We start from the raw sequence: 18042 nt of genomic DNA on the forward strand, positions 1-18042 counted from the left end.
TTACCATTGGCGGGAGCTCCAACAGGACCCCTCCCCTGCTCCTCTAAGCCCAGCATTGGGACAGAGGATTGGAGAAGACCCACAGGAACGCTGCTAGCCTGGAACTTTCATAATGAAGCGAAATCTGTGTAGTCTAGTGTGGCGCGCTCCTTGACCAGCAAGGAAGAACAACCACGAATCAAGGATGCTTCTCTGATCACACTTTATTGGAGCCACTTGGTTGAAGGGAGAGCAGGAAGCGAGAGGGGGAGAGAGAGAGAGAGAGCAAGAAAGAGGAAGCGAGAGAGAGGGAGAGAGAGAGAGAGAGAGAGAGAGAGAGAGAGAGAGAGAGAAGGAGGAGAGCGAGAGAGAAAGAGCAAGCGAGAGAGAACGAAAGTCAAGCGGCAGTTGCTTTTCTAGGGTGGAGAGGCTCAGATACTGTCCTGATTGGTGAATACCATTCTGTTGAAGCCTGGGACTTCGGGCTAGGGAACAAGGCTCAGTTATGCAAATACAGGCCAAGAGGATTTGTTCACCTCCAAGCTGCAGGACCGCCAGCGCCATAATGGCGATGTCCTGACGGCTCCTTACAGTCTAGGGTTTCAAAAGTGCCGGCTCTCCAACGACTCAACAGATCATGAGCAAGAACCGGGGTGCCTAGCCATGGAAATGTCTGGGCTCAAGCCTCCGTCTTGTGTAATTACGGGCTATATGCCCATGGGAAAATTAACTGCCCTGTGTTTCATTTTACTCCCTTGTAAAACAAAACAAACAAACAAGCAAAATATAACTGTCCAAGGTTTGAGTGAACAGTGAATGAATAGCTCGGAGTCCTCAGCACAGAATCTGGCAGAGAGGAAACCACTGTGCCCCTGGTTTACTCGATGAGCAAATCTATCCGAGCATCTAAAGGCACACCCGATGTGAAGATGAACCAGATGACCATGCATTTGCTCCCAAGGAGTTTACGTACTTTGTCGGGTAGGGAAAATAGACAGATAATAAGCCAACATAAAACGAAGCTCCTGAGATGATTAGAGATTCTGAAAAGCACAAAGGCCGCTTCTCTGAAGAAACGGTGGAAGTCCGGTGGCTTCAGATGAGGTCACACTGATAGAAGCATCTGAAGAGGAGATGCTTAAGCTGAGCTGCGGGCACTTCAGTATCCTGTGCCAGGCCGTGGTGGTCTCCACAGCCAGGTTTGTTAGCTTTTGTTTGTTTGTTTAGACTTGGCGAGCTCCTCGGAGACGCCCCCGCAATTATCAGCGTAGGTTTCTGCTGTCTTTGAAAAATGAGAGATATCTTACATTTTATATCGAGCTGAGATTGTGTGCCCTCTTACAAACACATGTTCTGTTGTTGTTTCAAAGCACACAATTATCTGTCATGTTCCTCTTTAATTACTGTTTCAGGACCCACGGTGTAGTAGGGAACTGCGAGCAGGCCTGCTTTTCATCCCGCCTGGTTCCTGCACAGCTAGCTTAGCCCCAGAAATAACAACACACAAGTTGTATTCATTTAAACACTGCCCGGCCCATTATTTCTAAAGAGTTAGTTACTGACTAACTCTCACATTTTGATTAACCCATTTCTAATAATCTGTGTAGCACCACGAGGTGGTGGCTTACTGGAAAAGATTCAGCATGTCTGACCTGGTGGCTGGCTCCATGGCGTCTCTTTATTGACCAATGAAAATAACACAATAGACAGATAACCCTCCTCCATCACCACGGTCTTGGTTCCCTTCCATGTAGAGGTGCACATTGCTCTGGCTTTCACCTTTTCCTCAAGCAGTCCTGGGGCTGAAATGGGCAGGTACTTGTAGGAGAGGCCTCAGTTCTACCCTCCATGATTCAGAACTCTGATTTCTTTCCCTGAGTAATCAAGAGCAGAAATGGACACAGACAAGCACTGGCTCTAGTGACCCAAGGCCACCGGATAGCCAGTGCCCTCAGTTACTTCTCTGTCTCCTAGGCGGGTGAAGCCCAGAGGTCTCTCTCCCCTTAATCATTGACAAAACACATTAACACATTGTATCTTGTCCAGCAAAAACACCCTCTATTGATCTTCATCTCTAAATATCCTACCTTCGGAACCTCGACATGGTGGCTTCAGTCATGACTTGAATAGAATGTACACGGGGAGAAGAAGGGGTTTCCAAAAGGTTTTAAGACTTTGCTTTGGGCAAAGCTTTGAACAAAGCTCTGTGGAATGCAAAGAGGGTTGAACTGAAGAGAGTGGTGTACATTTGACTCTACACGTCTGTCTTCTGCCTCTGACAGCTTGATCCGTTACAGTTACCTGTTATCTTTTAATACAATGTCTCCAGTCAGGGCATCACCAGCTTTCGTGGCCTCCAAGCCGCTGGGGTTCCCTGGGATTCGGGTGGAATAGTAATGACTAAGGAAATTGTTGAAAGGGCAGAACTGACATTATGTCTGACTAACCTCCGTGTTCTGGTCTCCCCTAATGTGCCTGTTAGCCGCCCTGTCCTGCAGAGGAGGCAGAAAAGATGGCAGGGAAGTGGATGGACCAGGAAAGACTTTCCTGAGGTTTCACCGCGGGATTGTTATTCTGTGACATCTCAAAGGAGTTATTTTTACCCAGGTCCCCATGCCGTCACCCCCACCTCACTCATCAGACCGTTTGTGATGACTTTCATCCCATCTCCCCAAAGACACTGCACCCACGGTCCGCAGTGGCCTCCCCGCGACTCCATCTGGCAGATGCTTCCTCTTTCCTTCATCTTTTCCTTCCAGCAGACATACCGTTGTTTACGCCTCTGTCTTTACCCGCCGTGACTTTTTCAACTTGGTTTCCATGGCACGGCCCCCTTATTTTCTCTGTGTCTTTGTTGCCTTTCCTCGGTTTCTTTGAGGACCGTTGTTTGCCTGGTTGTTGGGTTGTTAAGTCTCATCAAGGCTCGGCTGGGGCCAAGTCCTTCATCATGCAGGTCTGCTCTCTTCCTTGGATCGTTTAGACCATGCCCTGACTTTAATTATGTCACGTGGCTCACTCCAATCTTCCTAGTCTGTATTCCTCTCTGAAATTTGGGACTGTAGTTGATGTTTTCATTTAGACATTTCAAATCACTTCAATGGCATGCTCCAAACTATCTCTTGATCTCTATTTTAAGCTTGGCTCTCTTTTTTCGAGTTCATATCCATGCAAGGCAGAGGTCTAGCCAGCACTCGGGACCGCTCCCTCTCTCCCCACCCCCTGCCCCTGTTTTCAGTCTACCAGCAGGAACTGCTGATTTTCCTTCCCACGTATGCATGGATCCATTTCTCACCGTCTCTACCTCTTCCTTCCCATCCAAACCACCGCCCCATCTCTCTCTCTCTCACTACTACAGAAGTGCGCTCAGGAAGCCTCCCCCATCGCCTTTTACCCCCCTAGATCATTCTGCAAGCTGTGCTCTTTTCAAAAACCCAAGTTTGACTTCTTTGAATAAAGAGTAAGTCTTGTTCCTGGATCTAAAGGTTCAGTGCATACGGGACCCTGTGTCCTGCTGTAGTCTTATTTTAAGCTATTATCTTTTGCTTTTCAGAGATAATTATAGCATCTGCGTTTCTGTGTTTAAAATGACTTTGTCCTCATTGAGGAAATTTGGAAAATTCCATTAGATAAGTCCTGTCTCCCCAAAACAACCGTTGTTAAATTTCATTTTAAAATTACTTTAAGGTGCAGACACACAGACTCTTTACAAAAATAATTATGTAGCATGCGATTCTTTTGCATTCTGCTTTACTTAGCATGGGAGGATGAGCATCATATCATTAAATATCTGTTAAGGTTATTCTTCCCAGGGTATCTCATCTTTTATTTGTGATTATAACAAACAGAGAGGAGCTGCTGTTATAGTACAACCCCATCTCAACATTCTGCTTCTCACTTATCTCTTTTAATTTTTTATCTATTCTTTAGTCATTCCATACATGAATTCATCATATTTAAAGACTTAAAATAATTAGGTGCATGTACACATGTCTGTGTCTGGATGTATGTACATGTGTGCAGGCGCCCTCCGAGGCTGGCAGAGGGTGCTGGATCCCCTGGAGTTGGAATTACAGGAGGTTGGGAGTCACCCATCTTGGGTGCAGGGAACTGAATTCTGGTCCAGTCTCAGAGTTGGGAGTTCTCTCAGAGGCCAAGCCGGCTCTCCAGCTCCAAAAACAATGTGCTCAGAGTGTGTTCACATCCAAACTAGTCCTTCATGAACACAGGCGGCCATTGGATCACAGGTTATGGGCCACCGTAAACTCATGCCCCTTGCCTCAGGGGCCATCAGTTGCCAAAGTGCCTCAGTTGGGGTGGGGTCTGAACCCTCACTGCCCTGAGTCCCAGAGTGCAGTCGCCTGAGCCTTGCTGGAAGGGCAAGAGAGCTGTCCCTTTAGGGAGGAGCTCTCTCCATAGTAGTCACTGAGTCTCTCTCTTGGAGAAGTTGTGAGACTCAGTACTGACAGCCATCCACTCCATAGGGAAGCTTCTCTGAGGAGAGGGGAGATCATATTTATTAGTGTATATTAACTACATAAAACGTTGTGTTTATTGACGGATGTGTTATTTTTATGAATTTGTCACATCTTTTAACTGTTTCTAAATTGTTTGTCCATATGGATTCTTTCAGTTCATCTCTGCTTTTAGGAACAACACCATAGTGCACGGCCTCTGTGATTATTCCTAGGCCCTGTAATTATTTGGTTTAAAAAGTATGAGTGTGCCTGTATGTGTGCATCTGTGTGTGCACATATGTGTGCTTGCACATATATATGTGAGCTTAAGTTCTTAATATACTTCTGTCTAGAAAAGTTTGCACTAATAGTATTGTTTTTAAGAAAAGATTATTTCCTAAGGTAATTTTCATTTGTATTTCTCTTATTATACATATAGAAGACCAGTAATATCAGGTACCCAAGAACTATCAATTATATTACCAGTTTTCATAAAATGGAATTGTATTTACTTCAGTAATTTTAAGAGAGTGTTGGCATGTTTTAAGTGACACAGACATTAGGATTCTTAAACCTAAATTTTTAGCAACAAATTTGTGCTTTGTGTTTCGATTTTGCCAGATAAAACTACCTTACAACCCTTAAGCACAATCAGGCTTTATTGGAATATCATCTTTGGGGAAGTCTCTGAAAGTATTTTAATAGGTTAAAATAATGACTTTAGGGTTGCTGTATTTACTACACCCCTTGGGGTTATAGTTAAATTGCCTGTCTGCTTCCTATAGTCTTTTTAGGAAAGCATCATATTTACACAAAAACAGTTAAAATCTAGAGAAAAGAGGTTTTTGAAATTTTAAAATTTACATCCATACATAGTGGTTCATACATGGTGAAAAATGCAAAGCCCATGTGTCTGTATTGACAGACGTGGTTAAGTAAAATTATGCTCTTATATGGGTCTTAACTTATTCATAAAGAATATGTTTATTGAAAGGACATTGTGATAAACAGGTAATACAATCTTGTAATCTTTACAATGATCTCTAATTGTTTTTGATTTTTAGACTAATATAAACTCAATGTGGTAGATATAATCTCATAGTACTAATAATTACATTAAACGTAAGCGGCTAAAACTTCAGTTAGAAAGCAGATAGGGACAAAGTAGATGTGATATTATGAATGTAAAGCTAAAGGTAGGGCATAGGAAAACCACACTGTGCAAACAGCTACATACAGAGGAAGGGTGTGGCAGCATTAGCACTGAGGAAGAGCTTCCAATACAAGAAACGTTGGCAGAGCCATTTCATAGTAACGTGTAAGTCAGCATATCAACTGGAATTCATGATTCTAAATCTAATTATAGAGCTTCGAAATCTATGCAGTAGCACTGATAGAATTAAAGAAAGACAAACCCATAATGGTTATGGATTATAATACTATTTTCTTACTGATTGATGAGACAAGTACATTAAAGATCAGTACTCAATACTGTCAACTAACCGGATTGATAGGGCCATATACCCAACATTTCAGGAACAGCTGGCATTTTCATCAAAATAGGCCAATTAATAGGTCATAAAATAAGTCTCTGGATATAAGCTTAATATTGTGTGGTGTCTGTTAGGAGGTATCAACCAGAGAAGACTACTTGGATGTGTGTTCAAACCAATAGAAAGTCTTTATTAGCCTTCCAGAGCCTACCCTAGGTGTTCAGGACCTGAGTGCTGTCCTAAGCCTTTCTCAAGATGGGTATTGAAGCACAAAAAGTAAATCCTGGGTTGACACACCTCAATTAGCAAAAACAGTTAGCCAAAAAACACAACTACAGAAGCCAGGAAGCAAGGTTAGTATACTTAGGGACTGTCTCAGAACTACTGACTTTGGTGGATCGGATCATTGTGCTCATTTTGACAAGTGTTAACTCCCTATATGCATGCCGAGTTCCAAGGCCTGAATGGTATTTCCATCATGGCGTCAGTTGTGCTAAGATCTGGGGGCCTGTTTATGCATACACACACACACACACACACACACACACACACACACCTTAGAGTTTCCTTTTCCTATAATTGTAACCAACATTTGAATCTTTAAAAAAAAAATGAAAATCTTACATACCAAAACATAAGAAGTCTAAAATACCTAGGAATAAATTTGATTATTGATACTTAAGACCCCCCAAACTGAAACAATGTTAAGGTAATTTTTAAGGCTCAAATGAATGAGGAGATACATAATGTTTTAGAATCAAAGGATTCAATATTGACAATAGGCCAGCTTTCTCTCAGCTTGGCTTATAACTTGAGTGCAAAGTCAACTAAAGTTCTGCCAGATTTTCTATTGAGAAAGCTAGTTCTTAGATTTATATTAGAATCCGAAGGACCTGTGGTAGGCAGAATAATCTCTAGAATAAACATAAATAAATCTGGAGAACATACATTCTCTGGTACTGGGACTTCTTACATAGATACGGTGAGGGCAGATAGCTACATCAGTGGATACAACAGAGTCCAGACAACAACTCACACAAATCGTCAATTGTTTTCCAACTGTGTTGCCGGGGCCATTGAGACAAAGAAGGTCACATCGGGCTCGCTGTCAACTTCTTACATTGTATGTATTGGTGTCAAGGGCGGGGAGATGTGGCTCACTGTATTCTATAGGAAAGCCAGAGATAGCCCACCAGCGAGCCCACGTGAAGTGTCCCTAGAGTCTCCTTGAATCAGAAAGCTAAATGCTTCTTCGCGAGTCACTCGCTAGCTGTGTGAGGATCTGCTAAGTATTTTCCATTTGGAAAGGGTTCTCGCAATTGTGACATTCACAACCACGGAAGTTTCTGGGCGCCATTGTTAAGATAAACACCCGCGGAAAAGATTAAGTAAAAATATGTACAGCTTTTTACTAAAATCTGAGCAAATTGGCTCTTTCCAAGAGGTCTCAAATTTGGCTCAAGTCCTCGATGAACATTAAAGCCACAGAGGCTCCTATCTGACGAGGTGCCCTACCGTTGGAATGACCCTCGATATGCAAAGTGCTTCAGTAATGCTGGGTCATGGCTACCTATTTTTCATTCATTCATTCATTCATTCGTTGTTTATCCTGTACCAGTCGATATCAAGCCTAGGATGATAAGCAAGGCCTGTATCTCTGCCTCTGCTTTTCACACGCAGAAAGTGCAGACTAAAACAAAAGCCTTCTCATTGTAGAATATAGATTAGTAGTGACTGAGCACAGCAAACTCTCCATTTCTTACAGTTTATACTAGTGTTAGCCAGTAGTAATACAATGCATGCCCAAATATAATTTTATATTTTCTAACAACCACATTCAAAGGTATAGGGTGATTTCAGTTGGGTAATATGTTATCTAAATTAATATATCTAAAATATGATCATTCCAACGTGTGATTAATATTTATTTGTCAACCTTTTTGTAATGCTAAAGATCCAACCTAGGGCCTTGCATATTCTGGACAAATACTACACCACTGAGCTACACCCTCCGGTCTCAATATTTTTATATTTATTAAAGAATCTTTGTAAGGTAGTGTGCCAAGCTTTTAAAAAACAGTCTATGCTTCCTATCGAACTTCTCATGTCAGTTTGGATAAGTCACATTTTAGCTATTCAGTAGCCACACGTGGGGAATGGCTACCTTATTGATCATGGACCTGTGTGGATCAACTCCAGTCGGCTGGAAAAGAACTTCCATTCTTGTATGATTGCAAGTCCAGGACTTGCAGTCCAATGGCCATCCTTCTGTTGCGGTTGTGTAACTCTCCGAGAGAATCCCAGGGTTTCGCCATATTTATAGACTAATCTACCTAGCCAGCGTGCAGATAGATCCAAGTGGTCTTTGGGAATTGTAAATAATCCCCAGTGTTCGATGATTCCCCCAATAATGATTTTTCAGAGGGCAAAAATATTGCTATTAAAATTTCTCCATAAATATCTGTGAGATGAATGGTGAACGGAATCGATAGCCTACATATTTTTCTCTGACGCACAAACAAAATATTTTTAGCTCCAGGTTAATGAGCTCATATTTATTTACATGCTTGTCTCCTGTTTAAAATTCATTTGCATCTTAACAGAATAATTTCTCTTCTCCTCCCTAAGGTCATCATTTCCATTAGGCTACCCGCCCCCATATTTCCAAGACCGCAACTAATCTGCTGTGCTGTGCTGAATTTAAGATTCTGAATGTATAATCGCACACCCAGACTGAGCTTCAGCTGTGACGTAGGAAGGGCACCGGTTGGAACTAGTTTGGATTTAGACATTGTTTCAACGCAACTGTTTATAAATCCATCTTTAGACATTGTTTCAACGCAACTGTTTATAAATCCATCCTCAGGTGGGCCTACCCATCTCCACTCTTTCGGAGCCACCTGGGATGTAGAACACGGGGCCCACTGCTGACCTGGGCTCTCCAGAGACCATCCCTTAGGAACCTGCTGTGTGAACAGTCCCGAAGGAGAGTCATTTCACACAGAAGCTTGACAGCCACTGTCATTCACACAGGGACGTCCCACGTTAGTGTAACTCGGGATTAAATTACACCTTACCATTCCGATGGGTTTCGTTACCGCAAGAAATGCGATTTAAGTGTTTGCTCGCTGTCCACTACCCTTTCTGGACATTTCATTGTGTGCTGTAATTTCCCTTTCAGTAAGGTTTCCATCGTTCAGGGAAACTCCTTGATATGCAGGTTATGAATGATGGATTGTACCAGCGTCAAATCGTATTTATCATAAATGAGCTAATGTCTGAAATCAAATTGTCTGGGACCCTAGATTGCATTCTCTCACACTTTCTTCTGGTCTTCGTAATGTTTGTGACAGTGTCGGGAAAGGTGTGCCTCGCCTCTTTCTTTTTTTCCCCCTATGAAATCATGTTAAGGGTACTTTAACTCAATCACAGTTCTGCAGAAATCTATTGAACCAGACACAAGTCCCGGAGCTTAGAAAGGGAATCTGGCTCAGTGTCTGCCCTCGCGGAGGTCATAGCCTCTCGCAAGGCAGTGCTGAGAGACAGGCGTAGGAGCCTTACACTAAACGCAATATATAAAGCCAACGAGGAGCAGGAAGAAGCAGGGCTGGGCTTCAAAGAGAAGATGGCACTCTGCATACGTGTGAGCCACAGCCAGCTAGAGAGGTAAAAGCATTCCTACTGGGCTGTCCAGGGCGCAGGGTAGCTCAGAATTGGAGTCTTCTAAGCCAGAATGTCCTCTTTCTGCTAACCACATGCCTGTCCATGAACCTGACCTTCAGAAGCACACTGGCCACAGTTTTGTTTTTCCTTCTTTCTTTCTTTCTTTCTTTCTTTCTTTCTTTCTTTCTTTCTTTCTTTCTTCCTTCCTTCCTTCCTTCCTTCCTTCCTTTCTTCCTTTCCGTCTCTCTTTTTCTCTCTCTCTTTCTCTCTTTCTTTCTCCCTTCCTTCCTTACTTCCTTTCTTCCTTTCCTTCTCTCTTTCTCTCTTTCTCTCTCTCTTTCTTTCTTTCTTTCTTTTTTCATACCGGAAATCTCTGTGGTAAAATCTGAAAAGTGATACATTCCCTTTTCGGGGCCCTTAGGCACCATTTAATTCACACCAGCAATCACCACCTCGGACCCTACCTTTAAAGGTTGCCAAAAGCAACGTGCTGCTAACTTACTGCCCCATCTGTCCAAGCTCTAGAGAGAATCCAGCTCTTGGAATTTAAAGATAGTTGAGATGTTACCGTGATGCTTACCGATTTAGTCCCGCCATAAATTAGATGACATGATGATGGTGCCCATGGTCTCTCCATGCTTGCCCCATCTCCAATCCCGCTCCTGCCCTCCTTAACTCAGAATGAAGTGCCCCAAAGCATTAGTGGAGATGGGGGGCTGGGGGGGTTGCGTATTTCGGTTTCAGTGCGAGCTCACCCTGAACGATGCCTAAGCTTTTACTGGAATTGGGGGGAAGGGAGAGATAGGGACTCATACTCATCCCTTGCAAGCCTGTTAATAACCTTGCTAAGCAGTTACACGCGAGGAAAGTGGGGTTCAGATATTAAGCGGCTTGTCCCCCTCTCTCTGCAAGCAGTTCCCAGGGCCCACACGCAGACCCAGGTCTTCTGACTCTAAGCCCAAGGCCCTTTCCAAGGTGTTACCTCACAGAAGATGGTTTCCTCGGTGTTTTGCAGGGCAAGGCATTATTGTCAGCCTGCGAATGGAACCAGATCTCCTGCCCTTCCCCATCACTTGGCCGCCTGAGCGTTTGCTTCATCCCCTTCACAGTCATTATTTGGTGTTCTCTTACAGAAGGTAACAGAGTACTGCAGCAGAGAATGTCCTTAGATGGGAGCCCCAAACCTATTCACGGACCATCAGAGGGGCCAGATGGTCTACCGTGGGCATCTGGGCAGCCTTGTAACCCAAGCAAGCCGAAGGCAAAAACATCTCCTGTTAAGTCCAATGGCCCCGCAGCTCATCTCGAAATAAAGGCGGACGAGCTGGCAAAGAAAAGAGGTAAAGTGGTTTCCTTTGCACATGTGACTCAACATGTTCCGCACGCACCTAAAAGTGCCAGTATGGCAGAACTTTCCAGAAAAAAAAATGCTGCTTAGCCAAGAGGACCCTACTTACAGTGGAATTTCTTCTTTATTTTTTTCCCCCTATGATCCACTCAGATGGAAAATGGGAAGGCAGATGAGCTCCTTACCATGTCTGTCATTCCCATGTCTGTCAAAGGTCTAAGAGAATCAAGGTGGAATGGCATCCCCTTCTCTGCCCCAGCGTGGATGGATGCGTGTTCACTTAGCTCGGTCATTTAGGAAGCAGTATTAGCACAGGGCAGATGACTGCCTCCCAGACATATGAAGTCCAGGCCTGTGAGGATGAAGATGGATGTAGCTCCTGACAGATCTTCCCTGAGAGATGATCTTCCCTGTGTGAACTCGGTTCCATTGTAGAACTTTCAGACAATCTAACACCGAAAGGCTTTTTGCTATTTGACACACAGAATTTCCATTTTCCAAACCTTGGTGTCTTTGACTTGCGACTAGACGTACGAATGAAACGGCTAAATCGCTTCCTGTCTGATTCCAAGACTCAGTAACTCAGTGACTTCTGATTCGGCCTCAGTTGTATTTGATTTCCGTGACTTTGGCTTGACACGCTGGCTCCGTTTTCTCTAGGGAGATGGCTTTCTTGGATGAAACAAACTCTTGCTGAGATAAGAGCAGCCTGTTGGCTGGGCAGGCTTTCCACCCTGGTGTGGATTGCAGGAAACCCGGGGAGATGGGCACACATAGAGATGCTTGCACGCTGTTCCTGTCATTCCGGGCCTGACTCGGGCCGCGCCGGTCAGGAGCCAGCATACCTGACATTTGTGCCCCACTCTCTCTAGCCTGTTTGTACCTCCCCTGGTCTCTCTGTCATTGTCCTGCTCCAAAATCCCTGTTGACTTTGAGCCACATGCAGTGGTGCTTACAGTGGAAGCCAGCTGCACAAATGGCCTTTAGATTGGAAGACACTGAAGTTTATGACACTTGCGGAAGGACAGACAGACCCTACATGGCACAGCCAGTGTTCCTCTGGGTGAAGACATTCTCCAGGGCCAGACAAACCTTTTTCTTTAGCCATGTTTTTCTTCTAGAAACCAAAAACCAGGTCTCTGTGAAGTGGGTGGCTTGCCTCGTTTTTCTCTTAGCTCATAAATAAAAGATAAAGTGGGCATGCTGCTCATCTTTTCCTTGGCGTCAATTTTAGGCCCGAATATCGAGAAATCGGTGAAGGATTTGCAGCGCTGCACGGTTTCCCTGACTCGGTACCGCGTCATGATCAAGGAGGAGGTGGACAGTTCCGTGAAGAAGATCAAAGCCGCTTTCGCCGAGTTGCACAACTGGTGAGTAAAAGCCATCCCGCAGCCATCAATTCCCAGCATCCAGGCTGTTCCTGTGGCCTATAGAAAAAAAACATCAGATGCAAAAGGTGGTTTATTTAATGCATAGACATCACAGAACAGCTCTCAGGCTGACTCATTTTAAAGTTCTGCAGGCAGGAAAATAGATCTTGGAAATGAGAAAGGAAAGGTATTTGAATAAGAACTCTGATAGCCGTCACAATTCACTGGAGTTTGAAGCTGACCTAATAGCCTATCAGGGCTAGGGATGAAAGCTTATGGGACGTGCTTATGTGGTGTTGACATTCGTGAAAAGCTAATCACATGAGGGATATTTGAAAAAGCAAAAATATTCCCATCATTATCATTAAATTCCCCTAGTAAAAAAGAAACACCTTATCCAGTGAACTTCACGATAGAGCTCTCCTCTTGACGTGGGCTGTGGTGGCTGCATCCCTGTAACAAAAGCAACCCAAGGAAGGAAAAATGTATTTTGACACACAGTCTGAGGGCGCAGGCCACCGCCGTAGCAGGAGCTCATGACTACGGCACAGGAGCTAGAAGCAGCTGGCCACGTGTGTCCGTGTTTGGGAAGCAGAGTCGTCGGCGGGTGTTGCTCCCAGCTTGCTTTTTCTTTTTCTTTATATTCAGCCCAGGACTCCAGCCCACCAACCACAGATCGAGCGGTCCTTCCCGCCTTAGTTAATCTAGATGATCTCTCACAGGTGTGCCCGGAAGCCTGCCTCTCAGCCACTCTAGATCCCGTCAGGTTGACATTCACTCTTAGCCAATCACAATGCTGTTCTCAGTACTGCCCAACTCACTGTTCTGTACCAAACGTGCTTGCTTTCTTTAAAAAAAAAAAAAAAATGGTTCCCTGGTGTGGCTTCGGTGATACCCTTCCCTCCCTTCTGCTGGTTTTACTGCAAAAAATGTCTCTCTGAGTCCTGGATGTTTAGTTATGTACAGAATTGGAGTGAGGTATTTATCATTACATAGAATGCTATTACCATGGGAGAAAAATCTTCTCAGTGTGCCATTTAAGACTCTTTCCATTTCAAATGAGAAAAGACATACTAAAGACAAAAGAGAATCTCGTGGCTGATGCATCCAGAAATATTCCAGAAGCTTCATTCCGGTAAATGTGCTTCTAAATCAAATTGTAGTATCCCGCTATCAGGAGCCGGCCATTCTCCTCCTCCCTCACTCCTTCCTCCAAGTCTCTCCTGCAGGATCTCCCACCGTTTCCCACTTCTGCTTATTTCTTACTTCATTCTTAGACAGACAAATCTATGGCAGCCGCTTCTTGACTTCCCCCTAAGTCTTAACCCCTAAGGCTAAGTTCCAGCAAAAAAAAAAAAAAAAAAAAACGGCAGTGGCTTTTTGGTCAAAAGCACTGGCTGCTTTGGTCCTGTGTAAGTCTCTATATAGCAACCACTACAGCAGGGGAAACGGTCTTCCCACTATCTGTTCCAAGCCAAATGCCTCTTGTAGAGTTGACAGCGGGGTCAGTCCCAGCTCAGTCCTATAAGCTGAAAGTTGAAGAGCCACAGTTATCTAGGTCAAACTGTAGGCGCTCTCACCGAAAGAAATCAACCAACCGCGGCACCCAGGTTCATGGCAACCGTCCCCATCTCTCCTTGACCTCTCCTGGTGCTATAGCTGGTTGTATTTTCGGCATAACTTTCTGCACCGTGCCCTTGCTTTGATGCCGCTGTGCTTTTTAGCAGAAGCCGTGGCATTGTAAAAACTAAGGATTGCGCTTCACACTGGCTTGATCTAAAATTCATGAATTTTAAACCATCCGTTACCTGCATGATCCCGAGGGTGCAGAAGACACGAGGAACTTGACGTCAAATGTCTCCTTCCGTCACCACTCAGTCCCCTTACAGGGCTTCCGGGATGAGCAGCCCTTTACCCTCACCCAGACACGGCGTCCGTGGAACATTCCTCTTGACCAGACTGCAGCCAAGTTGTCCAAAGCAACTCCCAGGATGCGCGTGAGACCACTTCCATACGGCAAAGATGCTGTCCTCTTGAAGATCAGAGTTCTCAGAGATGTCTAGTTAGGACTTTTCCAGTCTCTCCTTAAGTCAGTCGCCCCATGACTTGTAAGTCTACCCAACAAGTGTCTGGAGCCAGAGGCAGCAGGGGCTATCTGGGAAAGGCCAACGAGTAAATTAGTTAAGCATTCCAGACATATGGTCACTCAGCTCTGCTCTTGTGAAAGCAACCTTGGACAGTGCAGAAAGACACTGGGGCAAGGTTGGCTCCTGGGGTCTGCAGCTTGGCAGCCTCGGTCTTGGGGGATTGGTCCTAGGCCTGGAGGGGAGTTCTGCACCCTACCCATGTGGGTGCCACTGTAGAGTAAGTGCTTCCTCTGAGAGCCCCTCATGATACTTTGTATCTGAGTGACTCGGGCTCTGGCTTACCCAATGTTATAGTGGTGACCGGGAATCGCCCCACCCCACCCGGAGAGCCCCTCATGATACCTTGTATCTGAGTGACTCGGGCTCTGGCTTACCCAATGTTGTAGTGGTGACCGTGAATCTCCCCGCCCCCTCCCCCCCCCACCCCCCCATCCCCCCCCCTCCCCCCCCCCCCCCCCCCCCCCGCCTCCAGCTGCTGTGACTGCTTTTTACTTACTTAATTTTGTGTGTTAGTGTAAGGAAGAGCACAGGGATCACGAGACATCTGGAGGTTGACCGCAGGCTTGAGTTTCTTTCACTTCTCAAATGGTGGAAGTCTGGACCAGGAAAGCCAGTGCCCACGGAAGCCGTGTGCGGTTTCTCTGCTCTCGATTCTTCCTTTGCTCTTTAACCTGGTGGGGAGACGGGGCCTGAACGAGCCTTGCCACGCTAAGAAGTCACCCACGAGACAAAAGGACGCTTCCTTCCAGACCCAGGAAGGAAGAGTACAGTTCAACCGTTTGCTAGATGTGGCGGCTACGGAGTAAGCGCCAACACTCTTTTTCTGACCTCACCCTTTATAAAAATGATCCCACCACAATTGTGCGCTGACTTAAGAATCAAACCAAATTACTGTGTAAGCATAACCATGTGCATGCGTCTCTGCCAAGAGGAAACCTTTGCTTCTGCTCCAGATAAGACCTGGGCCCAGCCAGCACAGTGACCCACTAAGACAGAGCCTCCTTTGTCTCCTGAGTGAGGAGGGGGAGGATGAATTTTGGGATTTGTGGTACTCATGGAAATACCAGGCTACAGAAGAATTGGGAAAGAAGTTTCCCTACTGATGGCTAAATCGTGTACCGTAGGCAACAGAGGGAGCTGTGTGCCTGGCACCACCGGTTTAAATACAGGCAAACCTTGGGCACCATCCAACAAGGTTTGTAGATACAAAACACATGGTTCACATCCTTTGGTTTTCTGGGGGAAAAAAATTGTTCGTTTTGAAACATTACTTAAATCACGTGACCCTCAGTGGCATGAGTCAGTGAGCCCCACTCCTAGATCCTCCCTCTGGTCCTTATTTGGATGGCCCAGTCCTCCTAACTCCCAGGTACTCAATAGGAGGCATTGTGTGTCCTTCAGAAATAAATGAAGAAAAACATATACTTAATGTAAAACCTTAAAAATATTTTTCACAATTGCCAACTTGAGGGCACAAATTCTGCTTGAGGACATCCCGCCAACGATCGTGATGGAGTTTGTGGGAACGGCGATTTCAAGAAGTTAGAAGAAAGTGGGTGGCTGGTCATCCTCCAGCCTTACCGAGGGCACACCAGGGCTGAATGACCTGGGCATCGATCCTTCCCAAGCAGGCCGTGAAGAACGCTTGCTTGATACAGCTAACTGAAGGAAACCACGTTGGCGTCTCACCGGAACCCTGTCCCGTGTGACTAGCTGGCCCTATGTGGGACTGGACTTTCCCATTTTCCCAGAACGAACCGGGGATCTGAGCAAGTAACCAAGATATGACATGATCCTCTCCCGCCGTGCCTGGGCAGAAGATAAACTTGGCAGCGGGAGCGTAAAAGTGATATCAGGAACTAACGCGAAACAGCTGGTCTCGTCTCTGTCCGACTGGCCCTCCTGCCACAGCTGGGAAATAGTCATCCTTTGGAATCATCGCTGCCAGATTTAATTGCTCTGTGCGCAGACTAGCCTAGTTTCTCATCACAGAGCCGGCGTATGTGTGTCCAAGTTGATTATGAAGGCTTAAAATGAGCAATAAAACATGAAATTGAAAAAACATCGAGGAAGTATAATAATACTCGATATTTCTGCCATATGCTGAGAGAGACAGCATCCCAAAATAGAGCTATAAAAACCCTGTTAGGTGTTATTGTCAATTTAACATCTAATTAAGAGCACTTCTAGGGAAGAGGGAAGCTGGTCGGGAGCCAGCAAAGTCGTGGTGGGGTGGGTGGGGGTGGTGATGTGGTTGTAGAGATGGAGGGATGGAGGGGGCAATCGGTTTAAGCAGTTTTATTTTAAATAAAAAAGGGCATTTAGAGCACTCATTCTGTAGCACGGGACCACACTGGCCCTATGTCCTGTGTCTTGTTTTCCTGAAGTAGGGTTGTATGCATTGCCTTTCTCATAGCTATAGCCAATTAACACAAGAAGCACTTTAGGGAATGAATGATTTGTTTAGTTCACAGTAAAGAAGGAACATGTCCCTCCTAGAGGGAAAGGCCCAGGGGCAAGACCATGAAGAGGCTGGTCTTGTCACCTGTGCAATTAGGAAGCAGAGAGCTGACCGGAAGTAGTAGGCTAAGCTGTAAAGCCTCAAGGCCCACCCCTAGTGACCTGCTTCCTCCCACAAGGCTCTGCCTTTAAAAGTTTCGCAACCTCCCAAAATGGTGCCCACCAAGGGAGAAACCAAGTATTCCAAACCTGTGATCCTATGACGAGCTTTCATGTTTAAACCACAGCAGAAGCGAGGTCTCATCCAGGCCAAGTCCGGAGTTGAGATGTGAGTCTCGGCCCTTGCCCACTTCCCCTTCCTCAGGTCATCTCCTCTTCCTTCATATCTATTCTGAGGCTCCTTCCTGTTGCCCCGTCCAGGTCAGAGCTCCTGGTGTCTCCCTAACCCTTTTTTTTTCTTTTGATTCATTGTCCCTTGCGGGTCTTCCATAGTTCATGACGTCATCCTCCTCGTGAAAATGTGCCCTAGAGCCAAAGAAACTTAATCGCATGCAACAATCCTCTCTAGATACCCTGTCCCTTAGCCAAAAGGTGGATTCTAGTGTGAGAGCCCCAAGCAGAAGAACTTCCTGTTTTAAGGTAGCTGTCATTTATCAGTCCCCCCAGATCCCTTTACCTCCCCCTGAAGCCTTGGCAGTAGCTAGGCAAAGCCTTTCTGCGCACATTTTCACCCGAACTGGCAGGATGGTGATATCAGCCAGATATCGTCTCTTTGACATTTTAAATCCTGCTTTGTTTTTGGCATGTGAGCTTGAGGAGGCCTCCCAATGGGAAGAAACCGGTGAGACCTGCATCTCAGAAACTCCTGGTCATGGGTGATACCCTATTCCAAGTGTTGCTCCTCGGATGCTCAAAGAGTGTCCAATTATTGACATGTACACCCTCTGAGCCACCTAAGTCTGAGGCCAAGTAAGACCGTCCTCCTCCTTCGCTTCGCGAGTTCTCTTGTTAGTGGCCAACGCTCCCTGTCACCAGCTCCAAACACTCATCTTTCATGGGGCTCCTTTTGTGTGGTGCCAGGATTTGCTCGCAATGCCGAGAATCTGGTTTGCCCGTGCTCTGAAGGCC

At 45.5% G+C, this 18042-nt stretch overlaps 1 protein-coding gene across 8 annotated transcripts in view; it reads left to right on the forward strand.

Annotated features, from left to right (window-relative positions):
• Positions 1 to 18042, forward strand: part of Spats2l (spermatogenesis associated serine rich 2 like) — a 170955-nt gene that overhangs the window by 120309 nt on the left and 32604 nt on the right. For all 8 annotated transcript variants that reach the window (XM_085684154.2, XM_085684157.2, XM_048456106.3 and 5 more), the window contains 2 exons: positions 10723 to 10929; positions 12172 to 12307. In XM_085684154.2, the coding sequence (XP_085540280.2) occupies positions 10723 to 10929; positions 12172 to 12307 (343 nt within the window). The remainder of the gene's footprint in view (positions 1 to 10722; positions 10930 to 12171; positions 12308 to 18042) is intronic.

The sequence above is a fragment of the Myodes glareolus genome, chromosome 27, assembly GCF_982192425.1.
Source record: "Myodes glareolus chromosome 27, mMyoGla1.1, whole genome shotgun sequence".
Taxonomy (NCBI): domain Eukaryota; kingdom Metazoa; phylum Chordata; class Mammalia; order Rodentia; family Cricetidae; genus Myodes; species Myodes glareolus.